This window comes from Anthonomus grandis, chromosome 2 (assembly GCF_022605725.1).
Source record: "Anthonomus grandis grandis chromosome 2, icAntGran1.3, whole genome shotgun sequence".
Classification (NCBI taxonomy): Eukaryota; Metazoa; Arthropoda; class Insecta; order Coleoptera; family Curculionidae; genus Anthonomus; species Anthonomus grandis.
In genome coordinates this window covers 3,106,611-3,127,367 of record NC_065547.1, presented here as the reverse complement: position 1 = coordinate 3,127,367, position 20,757 = coordinate 3,106,611, and the positions used below count along the sequence as shown (strand labels likewise).

The window sequence follows — 20,757 nt, the reverse complement described above, 5'->3', positions numbered from 1 at the left end:
AACAATAATTAATGCGTGCAGCTTAGAGTACTTTTAATAGTATTTGAATATCGATATAAAAACATTTTTTATACAAGTAAATGTTAAAACATTGGGCATTCACGGCGGCCATTTTGTTGCTCGTATTTGATAACAAAATGGTGGATGAAATATAATTTCCGGTCTGCACCAGATTAGCATTGTTGTTGTTGTTCAATAGTACATTGGAAGAGCCGTATCGTGCCAAAAGGCCAAAATATTAGTACTTTAGTACTATAAGAATAATAAACTATTATTTACAAGACCCAAATAGTTAATGAGGTGACAACACTGAAAAACCATCAGCTGATAACTTTCAAATATGCAATGATTCTAGCGGCTCGTGTCACACTGTCACATTCATACAGCGTTGCCAAATGTGGCAAATTTGAATTGGCGTTTAGAATATTGAAACATGCGCCACCGGGCGCCTAAAGATGGCGCTTTTATTTTGAACTGGCTCTTCTTAGACCTAGTAAAGTATTTTGTTTTTGTTCCTTTAGTTTTTAATTCAATATTTGTATTTAAACACTGTTTATTTATAATATATGATCAATAATTGATAAGATTTTCGAAAATAGCGAATGTCTACCTTGAGGAAGGCGGTCTGCAATTTGAATACAAAATGTAATTTTTAAATCATAATTACTTTTGTATAGAAATAATCAAAGCACTAAACTATTTTTCTGTATCGTTTTTTTTTTTTGTTTGGTGTGCAAATTGGTTAACTGACTTATGCCGACCTCTGTATTCAGTAATATTGGCCCACAATGACGAATATTAGATCGAGGTGTATTCAATAATTATTGTTTCAGGATCCTGTATATCAAATGTGCAGAATTTTTAATTCAGTATCATCAACCTGTGACATATATTTGTATGCTCCATAAAGGATCTAGTTTTGTCTCTGACAAACCAACTAAGTTACCATAATTCCTTTTCTTTTCCTTTTTTCTCTTGTCCCATGGATCCCTTTCTTTGTTCATTCTAATGTTAATTTACATCTCCTTTAATTTTGATATATACATGATGTTACTATAGTAATTTAAGTTTTCCTTATATTTCTTTCTTTTTGTTATTTAATTTATAGTAATTTAATACTTGTTTACACTTTCAAAACATTAATTGTAGATTTTCCTGTATGCTCTGTTCGTCGATTACACGAACTACAACGGATCGTGCATGACGAATCGCTAACTGCACGTCGTCTGTATCGACCTTATATCGAGTTAATAATACTTGGCATCACTGCATACACACATAAATGAAAATTTAAATGCGCAACTTGGTATGCGCGGTCGACGACCTCAAATCGTCATTGAAAACAATTTTCAAAACAGTGTTATCTGTCGATTTTTTTCCTTCAAATTTCTCGTAAATTAAATAAAACAAATCAGTGAATTATCGTCAACGTGCAGCTACGATCCGAAGATCGCCCGGGCAGCTGCGGAACACACAACACTCACTGAGAGGTACCATATTTTCAGAATTTTTTTATTGGAAGTTCTTCCCTAAGTTAACCTTTAAATTATTACTGTAAGTTGCAATTTTTACTTAATTTACTGGCTTAGTGATGTAATTAGAGCGTTGTAATGTTTTTATCGTATTGTTTTCTCGTCAAAGTAGAATCTTCCCGATTAAATGGCATCTAGGCATACCTTGATTCGAGAACCATAATAACTACAACTTATTTAACACTTTTACTAGGTTTTTCATGATTAGTCATTAAAAATTATTCTTGAAAAGATTCCTTTAATACTTATTTATAGATCTCTCATATTTCTTATCTAAACTAATCAAAAAAGCTTAGTATTACCTTGCTATAATAATCTTAACATAATCTCCCTAATTTCCTTTTGTTTTCAGATCTTTTTAGCTACTCACACTATAATCAAATCCCTATATAGTCATGTCAGTGCCCGTCCTAAAATCTGAAGTGGTGCCGACCACACCCTTCAATGACCAGAAACCTGGAACCAGCGGTCTCCGTAAGAAGGTCAAGGTGTTCATGGAGAAAAACTACACTGAAAATTTCGTGCAGTGTATTCTGGATGCCCTGGGGGATAAACTGAAGGGGGCCACCTTGATTGTCGGTGGAGATGGTAGATATTTTACTAAGCCCGCCATTAATACCATTATTAGGATCGCTTCAGCCAATGAGGTATTTAATCTAGAATTATGCTTTTGCAATTGTATACTTTACCTCAGATTGTTTCTTGAGTTTGTTCTGCTTATTGCTTATTTAATTATGTATTTACAAACTCTATAGACATATATGTCCATTTATAGAATAGGAGGATTTTACAAAATAACCTAATGGATGTATATAACATCTTAACAAACAAAAATAAAATTACAGTTTATTTTTTCAATTTTTAATGCAAAAACTAGATTTATTATCACAAACAGAGTTGTTGACAAAGCTTTGCTATAAGCTAAAATAATTCTAATAAAATACAAATATTACACAGTACAGAACAACATTCTTGAGGATAAAAATGGGATGTGGGTATAATATACATACTTAGAAAATTTAACAACGTTAAAATACATAAAAGGTAAAACTTATCAATAATAAAACATGAATTATATAAAAGAAAGGTAAACTACTTATTTCAGCTAGTTACATTAAAATATTTGTATTTTTAACAAGTAAGCAAGTACGAAAACAATTGTCTCTTAAAATTTTATTTTAATGATTATTGATTATAAAACCTGCAGTCTTTTATATTTTACAAAATACTTGCTTACAATACCCTATTCTAGATAGCAAATTATTCATTTTTAAAGTATTAACAGTGAGTCAAACCTATATCGAGCACATTAGTTTCAAAAACATATGCCATAGTAATTCAGGTGAGACTTTAAAATGATAAGCATTTTTAGCTATGCCAGAGTGTTAACTATAAGAAATTACTCTAGCAACCATAAGAAACCTTATTACATATCTTAATAATATGGTTTCAAAATTTAAGCTCATAGTGAATTGATAGACCCAAAAATTTAGTAAAATGGTCCCTTAGAATAGGCTCATTGTTCAACACAATATTATCCATGGAACAATTAATGTTGAACTCGTTTGTTTTTGAGGTACAATATAACACTACAAAATTTCTTGTTTGTTAAGTTACAATTAATAACTTCATGCAAAAATAATAAGCATGACATAGTTTGTTGATTTTCTAACATTTCTATGGTGTATTGTTTCATAATATCAAATTAGGGAATGTGTAGCTGATATGAGCCATTTTGTTATAATACATACAGTATTGGCGATAATAGTTGGAGCTTTTGAAAATGTATTATATTTTGTGTGCCTTTTAATTAGCATTTTATTTTCTTTTATAAAGTTGTTGTACACGAAAAACTAGTGTTAATTAATTTAAATGTTGATAAAAATTCAGCACCAGTAGCAGTTCGGAATAAAAATTTAAAAAAAGCTGGACAAAATACTTGGAACTAAATGAACACAAAACATAACTTATTGAAACCATAATATTTATTTATTTATTTATTTACGGAATTCATTTACAAAAGTGTTACATAGCATACCCATACAAACATATATATTCAGATACAAAACTATCTATAAATCAATGAAAGGTGTAGATGAGTTAATTAATTAAAGCACCTATGAAATAATATTCTTTAACTGCCCCTTAAAAGATGTAATCCTAGAGTCAAAAAAGCTTATCTGTCCTGACAGACCATTAGCACTTCGAGTCATTTGTGTAATTGGCTCATTAATACCATAATTGGTACGGTGGAATGGGACTGAAAATATTTCTGATTGTCTATTCAATCTGGAAGGCGCCCTAAGTTTAAAAAAAGGCAATAACTTGGGACAATCTATAGTAGCATTTAAAACCTTATGCATAAAACATAAGTTGAGTAATGTTCTTCATGACTCTAATGTGGGTAAGTTCAGGTTATCCCTGACCCACTGATAGTAATACTTCTGTCTCCTGTAACCACATCTAAAAGCAGCCACCCTTAAAAATTTATTTTGGGTTTTTTCAATCTGCTCAATCTAGCAGTTATATGACGGGGACCACACAATTGAGCCTTCCTCCAAGATGGGCCTAACAAGAGAGCAATAAAGTAATCTAATAGTAAACAAAGACAAATCAGTTGTAGACCGTCGGATAAAACCCAGCATTTTCATTGCCCTACCAGTCACCTGATTGATGTGACTTTTAAAAGACAACCTGGAGTCAATAAATATTCCTAAGTCAGAAACCTCTGTTTTGACACCAATTGCTACATTATTTATTTTATAAAGAAAAGCAATAGGGTTTCTTTGCTTAGAAAAAGTAATCTTATGGCACTTATTGATATTAAGGGACATTCTATTCAAGTGGCTCCAATCAAAGAACAAATTAAGGTCTTTTCGCAGGAGCACAGCATCGGAAAGGGATGTGATAGGCCTAAATAGCTTCACATCATCAGCAAACATTAGCACACGACAATTTTCAAGTTTCCAAACTGAATCAATCAAAAAGAGGCAAAACAAAACAGGGCCTGAGTGAGAGCCCTGTGGCACCCCAGATGGCACCAAAATTTCAGAGGAACATGTACCTCCAAGATTAAAAATCTGGGTTCAACCTCTAATGAATCCCCCACAATACCTAAAGCCCTAAGCTTCTGCGAGAGTACCCCATGGTTAACCCTATCAAAAGCCTTGGAAAAATCTGTATATATTATAATTAATTTTTGGTATGGTAACCCTTAGCATTAATTACTGACTGCATTCTTCTGGGCATTGATTCAATCAAATTTTCAATTATTTGTCTGTCAATGTGAGTCCAGGCTTCAAGAAGCTTATGAAATAGTTCATCAGTATTTTTGACTATTCCAGATGCCCGAATTTTGCGATCCAGAAGTTCCCATAAATTTTCAATCGGGTTTAAGTCTGGACTCTGGGCCGGCCACTTTAAAACTGTGATCTTTTCTTGGTCCAACCATTCTTTTACCAATTTTGACGAATGTTTTGGAGGAGGAGGAGGAGGAGGATACAGTACACCCTGTAATCCTTCCACGTTTATTATCATTTAATTAATACATAATTTGTTTTATAATATAAAGGCTATGGTAAAAAATAACAAATTTCTTAGTAGTACCTAGGTGTACAAACACCTGTGTGTGCTAAAAACAAAATAAATAATTTATTATAGTTAACAAGATTAAAAAAATATATATATATATATAAATTTTAAATTAGTTCACATAATATCAATTTACATTATATTATACATTCATTGCATCTTAATTTAATTTAGCATACTTTAAAATTTTTCTTCATAATACTGATAGATGTATGATTTTACTTTTCTCTTAAATAAGGTTATATGTGTTATGTTTTTAATTTGCTTTGGTAAAATGTTGTAAATTTTTGGCCCAAGCCAAGTAATAAATTTGAAATTGATGTTGTTTCGACTTAAAAGTATTTCAATTAATTGATCTGCTCTACCACATGTGTTATGCATATGATTGATATATGTTAATTTATTTTGATTTTTGTGGATAAACATGGAAACTGTGTGAATATAAATACATCTTACATTTTGAATTTCTTCAGTGAAAAGTAAGTGGAATGGGTGTCTCCTAGGCTTTTTATACATTATTTTTAGAATCGATTTTTGGATTATGTTAAGCTTATTTAAATAAATATTGTACAACCCACCCCATACTAATATGCCATAACAAATCACAGCTTCTATCAGATTTTTATAAATTGTTTGTAAAAGGTTTTTGTTAAATATATCTCTGAGAAGAAAAAATTTATGTAGCAGATTTCTGATCCTATTCGTCACATAATCAATGTGAGGACCCCATTTTAGCTACTTATCAATTACTATCCCAAGATATTTGGTTTTTGAAACTTCATTAATTTTATCATTATCTACTAATATAGTTGAGAATGGAGGTCTATTAGCTTCAGTTAATGAAAAGGCTATATAATTAGTCTTAGTAAGATTTAATGACAATTTATTCACACAGAGCCAGCTTTTAATTACCCTGAACCCATTAATTGTTTTTTGTTGAGTCTCTGGCCGAGTATTTCCACTGAAAATTAATGCAGTATCATCGGCATATGAAATTGATATTCCATCTATATTTATTTTTAACATGGAATTAATGTAAACTAAGAAAAGAATGGGGTCCGTTAGGATCCCGTTGGATCGTTATCATGCTGGAATACAAAATTTACTGGCATAGACTCAAATGTGTAAGGCTCCATTATATTTCGCAAAATATCCGGATACACAAATCGATCCATTTTCCCCACAATTTTATGTATTGGCCCAGTACCATACCAAGAAAAGCATCCCGATACTATCACATTACCACCTCCATGTTTAACCGTAGATGGGATAAACTTTTTCTTGAGTCTTTCACCTTTCGGTCATCTTACATGAAGTATTCCATCACTGGAAAACAGATTGAACTTAGTTTAGTCACTGAATAGCACTTTTTTCCAATCTTGTACAGTCCAGTTAAGATGATCTATTGTAAATTGTAGGCGTAACTTGACATTTTTCTTCCGCAGCAGGGTTTTTTTAGCAGGTCTGTAGCTGTTAAGTCCACCAGGACACAATCGCCTTCTTACTGTTCTTGCAGAGATATTGGAAGGCTCACCTTCATTTAATTTTTGTAAAATTTTGGAGGATGACAAAAATGGGTCATTCTGGGAAATATTTAAAATTCGCCTATCTACACGGGCAGTCGTGGCTTTAGGCCTTCCAGTGCTTTTACCTGGTACCACATTTCCAAATATACGATATTTCTTAATTATCCGTGACACGGTGTTCTTAGGAACGTTTAGTCTTTGAGTAATAGTACGCTGCCTAACACCCTGATTGTAAAAATCTAAAATACTTTGGCGAATGTCGCTGGAATAGGCCTTGCCTTTTCCCATGGTAACACAAAATAAAATAAATAAAAAGAACCCACTTGCACACTGGTGTGTCAAAGACTGCCTGTTAAATACATCTTTTATAAAAAGTTCCAAGCATTTTGTGTAGCACAAAAATTTATAGTATTTCTTATTGTCTCAAACAAGATAAGGTTGAAATTCTGGTATGCTTTTTTGTTTACTTATAAATACAGTTATGGTCATATAAATAGCACACTTTTCTAAATTGCGATAAAAAATATTAAATACCATTTTCTATATTTTTTATAATATATTTAGCTTAGATGTTCTACAAAGAGTTGTATTTAATTAAAATTAAAAGAGTATTTTAAATATATAAGAAACATAACAAAAAAACTAAAGAAATGCTGGCCATTTAAATAGCACACTTAAAAAATATTTACTTTCACCAAAACCAATTTAATATTTTGTTGGGTATCCTTTATTTTTTATAACTTCACTTAATCGCTTGGGTATTGACTCCACCAATTTTGCACACACGCTTGCCGGAATACTGTTCCAAGCCTCTTGGAAGTTTTGCCATAGTTCATCCAGATTTGAGGGATTTAATACCTTAATTTTGGTTTTAACGTGATCCCACAAATTTTCCAGAGGGTTCAGGTCTGGGCTTTGTGGCGGCCATTCCAAAACATCTACCACATTTTTAGTAAACCATCGTTTTATTGATTTTGCAGAATGTTTTGGATCATTATCGTGCATGAACTTACATGTAATTGGCATAAAATGCTCCATGTATGGTTCCATAACATTCTGCAAAATCTCCCTATACTTGTATTGGTCCATTATTCCCTCTATACGATGAATAGGTCCAACACCATGCCATGACATTGCTCCCCATATCATAATTGATCCTCCTCCATGCTTAACAGTTTTAATTGTGTACCTAGGGTTTAAGGCACGATTGGGAGGACGTCTAACATAGCATTTTCCATCATTTCCAAATCTATTAATCTTGGTTTCATCGCTTCATAATATGGTTTTCTAAAAATTAATGTCCTTATTTATATGTTGTTTAGCAAATGCCAATCTTTTTTTAATATTTCTTTTTGAAACAAGTGGTTTTTTCCTAGCTACACAACCTTTGAGATCTTTTTCACATAATCTTCTTCTTATTGTTCTTGCAGAAATATTGACGCCATATTGGTCTGCTATTTCACGTTTTATTTGGGCGGAACTTAAAAATGGATTACCCTTGCTTATTCTAATAATAATTTTATCCATGTTATACGTGGTTTTTCGAGGCCTTGTTAATCTTTTCTTGTTCATTGTGCTTTGAGTGGTCTCATAGAGAGCCAGAGCATTATAAACCATTTTCCTAGAGCAATTTAAATCTTTTGCTATAGCAGAAATAGAAAAGCCTTGATTTTTCTTTTCTATAATAAGAGCTCTCCTCTCTGGTTCACAATGTTTCTTTCTGCCCACTAAAAACAAAACTACTCTTGACAATATTCAAAAATTTAAAAGTTAAAATAATACTTACTAATTAACACTCGATATATTTAATAAGAATGAAAGGTGTGCTATTTCTGTGTCCAGCCTTAAAACGTTAATATTGGAATGAAATTCTGTATGTGCATATATTTTTAAAATAAACATAAAGTCTTGCATATTAGGAGGAGATTAACTGCTTAAATATTTTCTTATCAGTCAGGAATTTGTTTTTTGTAAGTAATATATGAAAAGGCTAAGTGTGCTATTTATGTGACCACAACTGTATGTTTATTGATTAGATGTACAAAAATAAAATATAAATTTAAAGCATTGGAAAAATTTTAAATTTTTAATAATAAGTTTCAACTTTTATGGCCAATATCTTAATAATTTGCTTTTAACTTTTCCTATTGGCTATTTATGAATAAAGTAATAGGGGCTCACTCTAGATTGATTCTTACCTAAGACACATTGACTGTCTTGACATATTTTAGATTGTTACAGTTCTTTCAGTTTCTGACAATAAATGCATACATTTTATATACTTTGTTAACAATTTCACTCATATGGATTTTAAAATCAAGTCATGAATCAAAAATAACACCAAGATCCCACCAACTCGAGACAGAACTTCTCCATTAATCCTATAATCATAACTAGTTTTAGTTTGTTTTTTCGTAAAGCTCATTATATTACATTTGCTAATTTTAAAGTGTAGACCATATCTTATAGTGACCAACTATACATTCTGTTTAAAATTAAAAAACTGAACTAAATGAACCCTAAACCCATATTCTTGATCTAACTTATCTAAAACAATCCTGTGTGAGATCTTGTCAGAAGCCTTTGTAAAATTCATGTATAACAACACCTACTTAGAATTTCCTATTTAGATTAACTGTTACATATTGCGTAATGTTGCATACATTTGTAGACATTGATTTATTTTTAAGAAATACATAATATTATCTATCTGCTAGTTTTTTATAAAGTGTATTTGTATGATTCAAAAATGTTTGCGGGGATAAAATAGCTATTGGTTTTTAATTCCGTGGATATTTGCTGAATATTTTGTACTTGATAGCCACTTATCCTTTACACTTCATTTAGAATCAATCATCTCTAAATCTTAACAAATGTTGGGCTTTATCAAACGTTGTACCAGAGACTTCCTTAATGTTCGCTTAATTAAAGCGTTATACTGTTCCCTAGTAAGACCACATCTGGATTGCTGTTCTTCTATATGGTCCCCATCTTATAATATTCATATTCACGCAATTGACACAGCATAAATCGCTTAGATACAGGGTGATTTTCAACCTATGCGCATAAACTTGGGAAATGGTAGATGAAGATCAATAATGAGTAATAATGAGAAAAAAATTTAGTAAAATATTTTTGGTTTTCGAAATAAAGTTAAACAAATGTCAACAGAACGTGTATCAGACGAACTTATTTTGTTTATTAATAACTGATAGTAAACAAGTCATAATGTTTGGAGTTTGTTGTTTGGAATCTTTAGCAGTACTTAGTTTGTTGGTGGCTGTGATCGTTTTCGATCGTTATTTTCACACGAACAAAATAAAAGCGTCAAATGTAATGGCGCACATTTTTACAAACCAAGAACTTGTCGACATGGTTTTGGTTTACGGAGAAACGCATCAGAATGCAGTGGCAGCAGCTGATCTGTATGCCCAAAGATTTCCCCGAAGATATCACCCGAGACGTGAGGCTTTCTTACGTGTTATTCAGCGGGGTAGAGAAACTGGCAATTTGCGGCCGCGGCCTGGACAAGATGGAGGAGCTATTAGACCTAGGCACATTCTAAATCTGGAGGAGGATATTTTAGAAGTTATCGAAGAACAACCTGGAATTAGCACTAGGACAATTGCAGCGCGATTTGGAATATCGCAATCTACAAGTTGGCAAATTTTAAGGAACAGGTTGCTGTACCCGTTTCATGTGCAGAGGGTACAAGCCCTACTTCCAAGAGATTTGCCGCTTCGAGTACACTTTTGTGAGTGGTTGTTACATCACCAGCAGTTAAGCCCAAACTTTACCATGAACATTTTAGTTACGGATGAGGCAAATTTTACGCGCAATGGAATTTTCAACTTTCATAACACTCATTACTGGGCTTTGGAAAATCCGCATATTACACGGAGAACATACTTTCAACAACGTTTTTCTGTAAATGTATGGACTGGAATTCTAAACGGGCTTCTCATCGGACCTTTTATTCTGGAAAATCGTTTGACTGGTGCTCGGTATTTAGAATTTTTGCGCAACAATTTACCAGTGCTCCTTGAAAATGTGAATCTCAACGTTAGGCAGAACTTGTGGTTTCTTCATGATGGTGCTCCACCACATTTTTCACGAGTGCGACAACATTTAGATCGTGTGTTTCCCGGACGATGGATAGGCCGTGATGGTCCAGTTGGGTGGCCCCCTCGCTCGCCTGACCTTAATCCATTAGACTTATTTGTGGGGTCATATGAAAACAATGGTGTATGTAATTATGTGAACGAAGTTGATACTGAGCAAGAGCTACGACATCGCATAAACGCTGCCAGTGACGCAATTCGCCTACAGCCTGGTTTGGCTCAAATCTGTATCGAAAATAATGGAAACAACTTCGAACAGTTGCTTTAAATTAGTTTAAATTAAACACGTTAAAAAATACACGTTTTTTATTCAAAAAAATTTGGATATTACTCATCAGGTATCATTTCCCAAGTTTATGCGCATAGGTTGAAAATCACCCTGTATATTGCCTATAAGGAACAGCAGGGGGTTGATAATATAAATTATTCAGATCTGGAAAACTCACATTAAATAACTACTCTCCAAATCCGTCAAATACACAGGGATTAAGCCATTCCTTCTAGAACAACTTCCATCGTACCAACTATGGCCAAAACTCATTTTCGACCAGATCAACTAGATTAGCAAATAACTTTTCAACTCAATTGGATTACTTTCAAAGTCGCGAAATATTTAAGAAACAACTTAAGGATTGTAAATGAAATGCTGATTATCCATAATATTATTGTATCTCTCCTGTTTGTGGCGAAACAGAAAACTTATTAATTACTTTTGTTTTGTTATTTGAGGCTGAATGAACATTCCTGGTTAAGCTTCATGAAACCTATAATAAATTTTGACTGATTATGATTTTGTTATATTTGTTTTAATCTTTGATTATTTTATATAGAATTATTGTGATACCAAGGTTAGGATTAAATTAAATTTGATACTTTTAAATTTTTTCTGTTGTAAATTTTCTTTATATAGGGCTGTGGCTTGTTGATAAATAAGTTGACATCAGGTAGGGTACTTGTATTGTACTTGTATTACATCTTGTAGGCTCGGTTATTACTTAATTTAAATCAATTGTATTCAAGAGTGCTAAAAATCTGTCAGAAAGTCTACACTTCTTTAGTAAATCAATATTAATATCCCCCATAAAAGTCACATGATCAAATAAAGGAACAATATTTGTAAATAGATCCTCAAGGGAATCAAGAAAACTGTTAATATCTGATGAAGGTGGGCGATATATCACGGTAAACAAAATATTTTTGCTAGAAATCTGAGTTTTTATGCTTAAGAATTCGAAGTTCTGTGGCGGGTTGTGAATAGTGATGTAAAGGGTAATATTACCGAGGTAACATTACCGGTAATTTTGGTAATATTACTGCAAGACCGGTAACATTGGGGTTTTTTTCACTCTATATACTCTCCATTTATTCGCTATTCGCCCAGCTCTACTTGGCTTTACTGGCGCCAGGCGCAAGGACGAAAGACGATCGTGCCGTACGGAGTGGGTTAACGCTGCGCCGCCGCTTTCTTGATGTATAGATCAGAGAAAAACAAACCACCTGGTGGTTTGTTTTTCTCTGGTATAGATCGGGGAATAATAAAAATTCTGTGATTCCCCAGGGGCCGTGGCAAGCGATATTTTGTAAACTGTCTCTCTGTATTGATCATAATTAGTAGTAGTACAAAAGGGTTGTTTATAGCCATTATAAGTATCAGTGCAATTTTTAATAAATAACTGTAATTATTGTAGGTGATATTTAAACTGGTGAGTAAATATTTTTTAAGTTGATCTCTTCTCGAAATGCATGAGGTTTATTTTGTAGTTGCGATAATATGGTTGAGCCAAAGAGTGATGTTTGGAGATACTACGATCTTAAAAATAAAGACAACTATTCCTGTAAATATTGTAAAACCTCCTTTAAAAGAAATGCTACCAGACAGCTCAAACATTTCCTTAAATGTGTCAAAATACCTGAAAATATAGTACACATTCTTAAAAAAGAGAAATTGCCTGTTGAAAATGTTTTCGGTAGTAACAATAATACCAATACCTCGCGAAGTTCACCCATGGTATTAGAAGATAGTGATACTGAAATTGCTGATTATGAAACCTCTCAGCAGGGACACATATTTGAGACTTTAGACTCAGAAATAGCTTCACTAGTTCGGCCTGTGCCTTCCTCAGCTAGTTCGTCTTTTTCAAGTACATCTAAAGCATCACAGGGTACAATTTCTTCGTATATTGATGTCCTTTCAAGAAAACAACAAGATTGATGAAATACTGGCAAGGGCTATTTATGTCTCACGAGCTCTATTAGATATGACAACAAAAAAAGTATGGTTAGATGTATTCAAAACAATGAGATGCGCATATAAACCGCCTTCTCGTTACCAGTTGTCAAATCCACTACTCGAATCCGAGTACACTAGAGTACAAGCTGCAGTTTCTTCAAAAATTAGTGAAGCACCTATCGTTAAGCTTACAATTGGATGGTTGGTCAAATTGTAGAAATGACTCTATATTCAATTTTCATTCATCAATCATTTCATCAATCCATACCGAAGATAATAGACCAAAAATGTTGCTAAACATTTTTGGCCTAAGAAATTGAAAAGGTATTGGAAGAATTGGGAGCTTCAAATTTTTTGGCTATTGTCACTGACAACGGAGCTAACATAAAAAAGGCTCGTGAATTAATTCAAATTCAAATTCAAAACAAATTTATTTATCATGAAGGTAAATAAATAATCATATACAATATTGTAGCATAATAATATACATATGTTGTACAACCTACCAAATACATGATAAATAGGACCATGCCTCGATTATAGAGAACCGTTTGCACAGGTTCATCATAAGATAGAACCTGTGTGGCATAGCCCTTCAAAAACCTTAAAAGTAAAAAGTAAAAAAAAAAAGATTTTCTTAATTAATCGAGACATGCATGTGTGGAGTATCATATTCAAGTATTTAAGTAAGGCGAAGCAGGCGGGGGTTCTGGATATGCAGGAAAGGTAAATTATTTAATATTTATAACAATAATAAGTAGACAGCAATAGAAGACCGAGCGGCTCAGCTCTTTTAATTTTTATTGTAGATTAAGTATTGTTTTTTTGAGAATCAAGCAGTTTATTATGAATATATTTTTTATATGCAGTAAACGGAAAACTTTTGCAATTAGCCGGAAGTCTATTCCAAAGTTGAGAGGCGACAAAAACAAAAGATTTTTGAAAATTTGCTGTTCTATGTTGTGGTATTCTAAATAAATTTATAAATCTAGTGTTATGCTCATGAAGAAAATTTGTAAAATTGTTAGCTAAATATAATGGCTCCCTAGTTTTTATAACTTTATACACGAAGGAATACATGTGATATTTTCTACGATTTTTCATATTTAGAATTAAGTTATTGTTTAAATAAGGAGAAATGTGACTTCTAAATGGAATTTTGTAGGAAAAACGCATACAACAATTCTGAAGTTTTTGTATTGAGTAAGCGGAGTCTTCAGTCAATGAATCCGAATATACCACATCACAATAATCAAATAAGGATAAAACAAGTGTGTTACATAAAAAATATTTAGTTTTAGGAGGTAAATGATTTTTTAAGTCGTAAAGTTTTCTTAAGCGCATGTATGCAATTTTGAGCTTATTCTTTATATGTGTTTGAAATGAAATACCGCTATCAATGTAACTATCTAAGTTTTTGACCTCTCGTACTACTGGTAGCTGCTCATTACGAATTTTTGCATTTAAAGTTGTTGCTGCATTAAGGGCGTTCTTTCCACCACCCAGAAAAATTATACATGATTTAGACGAATTTAATTTCAAATTATGGTCGCAGGAAAAGTTATCTATATTTTCTAAATCCTTATTAAATTGTTCTTCTATTATGGGTAGAGTTTCACGTGAAAATGAAGTATACAGCTGGGAATCGTCAGCATATTGTTGTAACATTGAGTACTTTATGCAGGATTTTATATCTGCAACATACAATGAAAAAAGCAACGGCCCCAAAATAGAACCCTGGGGAACACCGGTAGATACAGGATAATAACTTGATTTTTCAGTTGTAGAAGCCTTGTTGATTACTACGCAATTCACTCTATTATTAAGATATGACTTAAAGAAATCAATCGCGTTATTCGAAAAACCAAAATAATAAAGCTTTGCTAATAACATTTCGTGGTTTAAAGTATCGAAAGCTCTACTAAAATCCAATAATCCAAGACATGTTATTTCCTTTTTTTCCTCATTTATCCTACAGTTATTAAGAAGGTGTACTAGACTCGTGGTAGTGCTAAAGTTCTTTCTAAAACCCGATTGGCAGTCCGGGATGATATTGCAAAAATCGATAAAGCTGCATATTTGTTAGTGCACAAACCTTTCTAAAATTTTAGAAACCAGAGGCAGTATACTAATGGGTCTGAGGTCTTTAAACCCTTTTGGATCAGCCACCTTTGCTAGAGGTTTTAAAATAGCTTTTTTCCAAATTGTAGGATAAAAATTTTGTAATAAGCAGCTATTTAAAATATTTAATAATGGTTTTGTAAGATATGGTAGGCACATTTCTAGATCTTTTAAGCCTATGGAGTCTTCACCTATTGCGTTACAGTGTATTGTTTTAATGATTTTAATTAATGTTGGCTCATCCAATTGTGTAAAATTTAGGTAAGACCTTGTGTCAAAATACCTATTAGCTTTATAAAAATTAATTTTTTCATTTGAAGTTGTATCAGCTGTAGTATTTAAACCTGAAAAATAGTTCCTAAGAGCAGTTGCATTTAAAAACTTGTCTGGTAAGCCAGAATTCCTCTTACAGCCAAGGTTTAATTTTCTTGCAGCATTCCAAAATTCTCTTCCATGCTTTTGTGACATTGTGTTGAAATAGGTGATTTTTTCCCTCGCAACAGCATGCTTAGTGAAATTCCTTAATTGCCTATAGTACTGGAGGTGTGCTTCAGTTTTTTGTTTCAAATATCTACGATGAGCCTTATCTCTTTCTTTCATAAGAAATTTAATATTATTTGTAATCCACGGCGTAAACGGTTTTTCTTTTACCTTTTTGGATAATAGCGGAGCATGTTTATTTATTAAAAATAATATATTCCTATTAAATATGTCAATCTTTTTATCTATATCTTGTGTATAATATATATTATCCCATGGTAGCTGTTCTGTGTCTAAGTTAAACTGATCGCGATTTATATTATTATAATTTCTATACTGGATGTATTTAACAGTATCACGTCCCTTGGCAAAATCCAAAACAGTATATACCATATTATGGTCTGAAATGTCTGGCGAAATACTTACTGAACCTGATTTTTTTATGATTGATGATTGGTTTGTTATAATAACATCAATGAGGCTGAAACTATTTGCAACAAAATTTATTCGAGTAGGTTCTGTAATAACCTGTTTTAGGTTAAAAATTTCTAAGAGTCTTTCAAGTTTTTTTTTCGGTGAATGTTGTTTTAAAAAGTCAATGTTAATATCTCCAATAAAGATAACCTGATCGTAAAATGGCAAGGATAAGCTACATATTTCCTCTAACCAATCAATAAAATGATCCGCATTAGATGAAGGCGGACGATATACAGTTGTAAACAGAATTGATCTTTTATTTATATTAAGTTTAATGCTAGCATATTCAAAATCAGCTGAAATTACATTAAAATATATATTTTCATTTTTATATTTGTTTTTAATGTATATCCCTACGCCTCCACCCCTTCCTACTCGATCTCTCCTAATAAGTTTGTATCCAGGAATTTCGAAGCTACTGCTATCATGCTCAGGAGTTAACCACGTTTCTGACAGTCCCAAAATGTCAAAGTCGTAATCAAACACATAATTTGAAAATTCGTCAAATCCGGTATTCATCGATCGAATATTAGAATGCGCAACAGTAAAATTCATATCTACCCTCTTATAATCTTGATTAATCAAATTATCTTGCTGATTAACCGCTCGTATTGCTGTATTAACCGCCATCACCCCATAAAAAATATCCTGACCCACGCACATCCACCCACCCCCTTCGTCATGACACTAAAACTAACAAATATTTAATGCAAACTATCAACCATACATTCTCAAAACATAAATTTAATTGAAACAAAACGCATATCACAACAGCAGCACTCACTATGCTTTGACTAAACATTATTGCATAGGTGCACCTTGGCCTATTTAAATAATATTCACAAGATATAAGATTACATCCTTGAGATTTAAATACATCAAAAAGAAAATTAATAAATGAAGTGATCACATTGGATCTTGTGTCGTAACTTAGAACCAGAAGTTATTTTTTAACTAAACTAATTTATAATTGTAATTTAAGATGAAAATAATTATAATTAATCAGTGTTATATAAATATACACACCAAACTTATATACATAACTGTGATTAGAAAAACTGGATATGAAAGACAAAAGTTCATAAGCTTTAATCATTATATTATTATAATTTTAATAGAGTGAGAGTAAAAAAGATATACAACATAGGCCTTGTCCTTCCCATCTGTATAGACCCAATTACTCAAATACTGAAGATAGAGAATCTTAATACTACAAACTAAATAACTAATAACCCAAAAAATAAATGATACACAGAGAGCGTAAGTTTTTTGAAAAGCATTTTGAAAGGTAAATAATATAATATGGAGTTTCCTGATATAAACAACATAAAAAATGCAAGATACATGAACTGAAAAAAAAAATAAAACAAAAACCAAAAAAAGAAAATTACAATAAACCGGAAAAAAAAAACCATATTCAAGTCGTTGACCTTCTTTGATCAATTCAACACATTTACACTTTGAACCCAACTTAAAAATAAAAACACTTACATTAGTAATTACTCGGGTCCTGATTGTTGTCGTTCTTCCTTGTAAGTTCACCCAGTTTGTCTTCAGAATTTATTAGCACTTTAACACCTTTATGCACAACAAACACTTGCCCCCCTTTGGTCCAGCAGGAGTTTTTATATTGAACTTGAACTTTTTTTAACAAACTATGCTGGGAAACCGTAAGCAGCTCGGATAACATGACTTTTGTCCCCTTCAACGACCGTTTACTGTAGAAAATTTTATCGCGCAACCATCTCTGGCAAAATGAGACTACAACTGGCCTAGGTTTTAAGGCTAGCTGTTGATCTTTACTGCCCAGCCGGTGACAAAAATTTATATCATATTTGCGTACCGGAATATTTATTTTTGTAGAAATGAGATCAATAATACCTTCGTACAGATCGTCATTTGAATTTTCTTCAATGCCGTGAACTAATACGGTGTTTCTATTGGTTGCCGTACTGTGTTTTGACACTTGAAGGTTTAATTGCGTAATGTTTTGACGGATATTATTTATGTTTTCTAATACAGTTTTTTCAAAGGTAGAAAATCTTACTGATAACTCAGCAATATCCTCCAAATGAGAGTTATCCCTTGAGGTGGATGTCGATGTGGTTCTTGCTTTTAGATTCTTCTTAAAGCTGTCAAATTCGGTTTTAAACTGGGACGCCATTTGCTCTACTCGTTCATTCAACTTTTGGATTTCGGGATTTTGACTTACTTGGGCGTTTGACGAATTAACTGTATTTCTCCCCATGGCTGGAACTACTTAAAATAACACCTTAAACACTTGTAACTAATTATTTTTACATTAATAGGATATAAATTAATGAAATTTACGGACCGAGGTGACCGAACGTTGTACTTATCTACGCCGGCGCATAATCCTTCTCATAATAATTAGTTAGCAGCAAGTACAATTACATAACTAATTATGGTTGTATTTGTCACCATTTTCTCAATTTTAAAAAGAACATAATTTCAATTGTATCCGAGTTGAAACATTCGCAGATTTTATATGCAAGGTTTGAAAAAATCTAGTTAAACAAAACGGGGCGATACATCTCTTTAAAATTGCCGGTGAAAACAAGATGGGGTTCCTTTGTTTCTTGTTTAAAAAGCTTTTTGGACACTAAACATTCATTGAAAAGTTTAGCAGTTGATGATAACCCAGATATTTCTGATCTGATGTTCTTTCAACAAATACAGTAAGACTTCTTCTTCAAAATGAAGCAACTTATGACTTGTTCCAGCCAATCTCTAAGTGGATAAGGTTTTTGAAGCTAACGGGCAAACAATCTCAAAAGTGTTTATCTGCTTTTTTGAAATAAGATCTATATTACGTGACAAGTATCAAATTTATCCGTTACTATGTTGGAATCCCAGAAAATATAACGAGAAAATAAATGTTTAAAACCCGTTCATCTTGCTACTTACCTATTAGAACCAAACCAACCTGGCAAACAATTTAATTAAAGCTGAAAATTTAGTTGCGACGGAGTTCATCTATGAAACTGCAAGGCGTCATCCAAAATATTCTTCAGAAGTAGGTCTTATTATGGAAGCACTTGCACAGTACAAAATTAGAGGTGGTAGTCTTTTTGCTAAAGAATTCGTCATTTCCAGCGAAAAATCTATGTCTGGGCATGTTTGGTGGCCAGGAATTTGCTCCAGTTCTAAAATAAGTAGATTGGCTGTAGACATTTTAAATTTACCATCGTCAACAGCCGCAACTGAAAGAACGTTTAGTACTTATGGATTTATTCATCGCCAAAGAAGAAACAAGCTTACCGTGGAAAGAGCCCGAAAAGTAACCTATATTGCCCATCATTATAATTTACTAAACGTAAAAGATCATTCAAGAAGAGACAAAGCTACTGAGGATTCTGAGGAAGAAATTGAAAAAGAAGATCTCGGTTTCGAAATTATAGACTTGACTGAATTAACCAAGGAGAAACAAGAATCAGATGAAGAGGTTGGGGATGATGAGGATGATTTACTATTATCCACTCTATTACGTAGTTTATTCTGACTCGTTTTTTTTGTGCTTCCTAATGTTTTTACAGTTTTGAATTAAACAAATTAGTATTAGTTAAAAAGCTGTTTTTTTAATAAATTACCAATATTACCGTAATATTACAGATTTTTAAATTACCGGTAATTTTACATCTATAGTTGTGAATATGTTAAACTTCAAAATTAACATATTTTTTAACATAAAAACCGACCCCACCGCCACGCCCTAATCGATCTACCTGACGAAATTATAACCCTCAATTTGATGTGCCAACTTATCAGTAGAAGCCGTCAACCAGGTCTCAATCAATCCCATAATGTCAAAATTATTATCAGTTATATAATTTACAAATTCATCGAATCCAATATTAAGGGACCGAATATTGAGATGACCACATAAAAACTTATTATTGGATTTTAATAGTTGATGCGTATTAAGACCAAACTGGCCATTTCCGCCATTATCATCCATTACAAAAAACAAGATTGTTTCTATTACCCTCCGTCAGCACCCACGAAAAATAAGTAGCTAACCTAGCCATATCCATAAAAGATAAAACTAAGAATAACATTAAAAAAATTCCACCACACATAAAAGTATGCTAGGCATTGATCAAAAAATAAACAAAAATGAAAATAAATCGCTAATAGAGTCGGGTATTCTAAATATAAATTTAGTTTTTATATAACCCATTAAAAATGTTAAGCTTCAACCTTATAAACTAGTGACTGTATTCAATTTTCTTTTCAACAACAACAGCCTTCTTACTATGCTATTACGGATTGACAAAAAGAAAATTAATTGGCTTCTGCCAAAAAATTAGTAAAAAAAAGAGTAGTAAATAAAAGTAAATAAATAATAGCATTATTCTATCATACCTGAAATGTCTTTTTATTTTAGAAACAAATAAAAAAAATGTCACATTATTATTTCATTCTAAAATTTAACAAAAAACAAAAAAACGTATCAAGAAGGTTATTAAGATATGGCTATAACAGTGTGCTAATGAAGAAAAACCTTGATGTTGCAATATGAGTAAATCGTCATATTTGTTAAACTCAATTGCCTCTAATTTTGAAAGTCTTTGAGCTACAAGAGTTGTTCATATATTAAATCTTTGAGTAAGAAATTATCTTGTTCTGGCTTAAATCCCTTTAACAATATTCCAATT

The 20,757-nt window shown here is 32.3% G+C and overlaps 1 protein-coding gene across 2 annotated transcripts in view; it reads left to right on the top strand.

Moving 5' to 3' along the window:
* The first annotated feature begins 1,324 nt into the window (after positions 1 to 1,324).
* Positions 1,325 to 20,757, top strand: part of LOC126733643 (phosphoglucomutase) — a 55,409-nt gene continuing 35,976 nt past the window's right edge. The window contains exons 1-2 of one of the 2 annotated variants that reach the window (XM_050437038.1): positions 1,325 to 1,490; positions 1,885 to 2,179. In XM_050437038.1, coding sequence (XP_050292995.1) covers positions 1,928 to 2,179 — 252 coding nt within the window. In that variant the 5' untranslated portion in view covers positions 1,325 to 1,490; positions 1,885 to 1,927. Of the gene's footprint in view, positions 1,555 to 1,884; positions 2,180 to 20,757 lie in introns of both variants that reach the window. The other variant, XM_050437039.1, reaches the window with a different exon arrangement.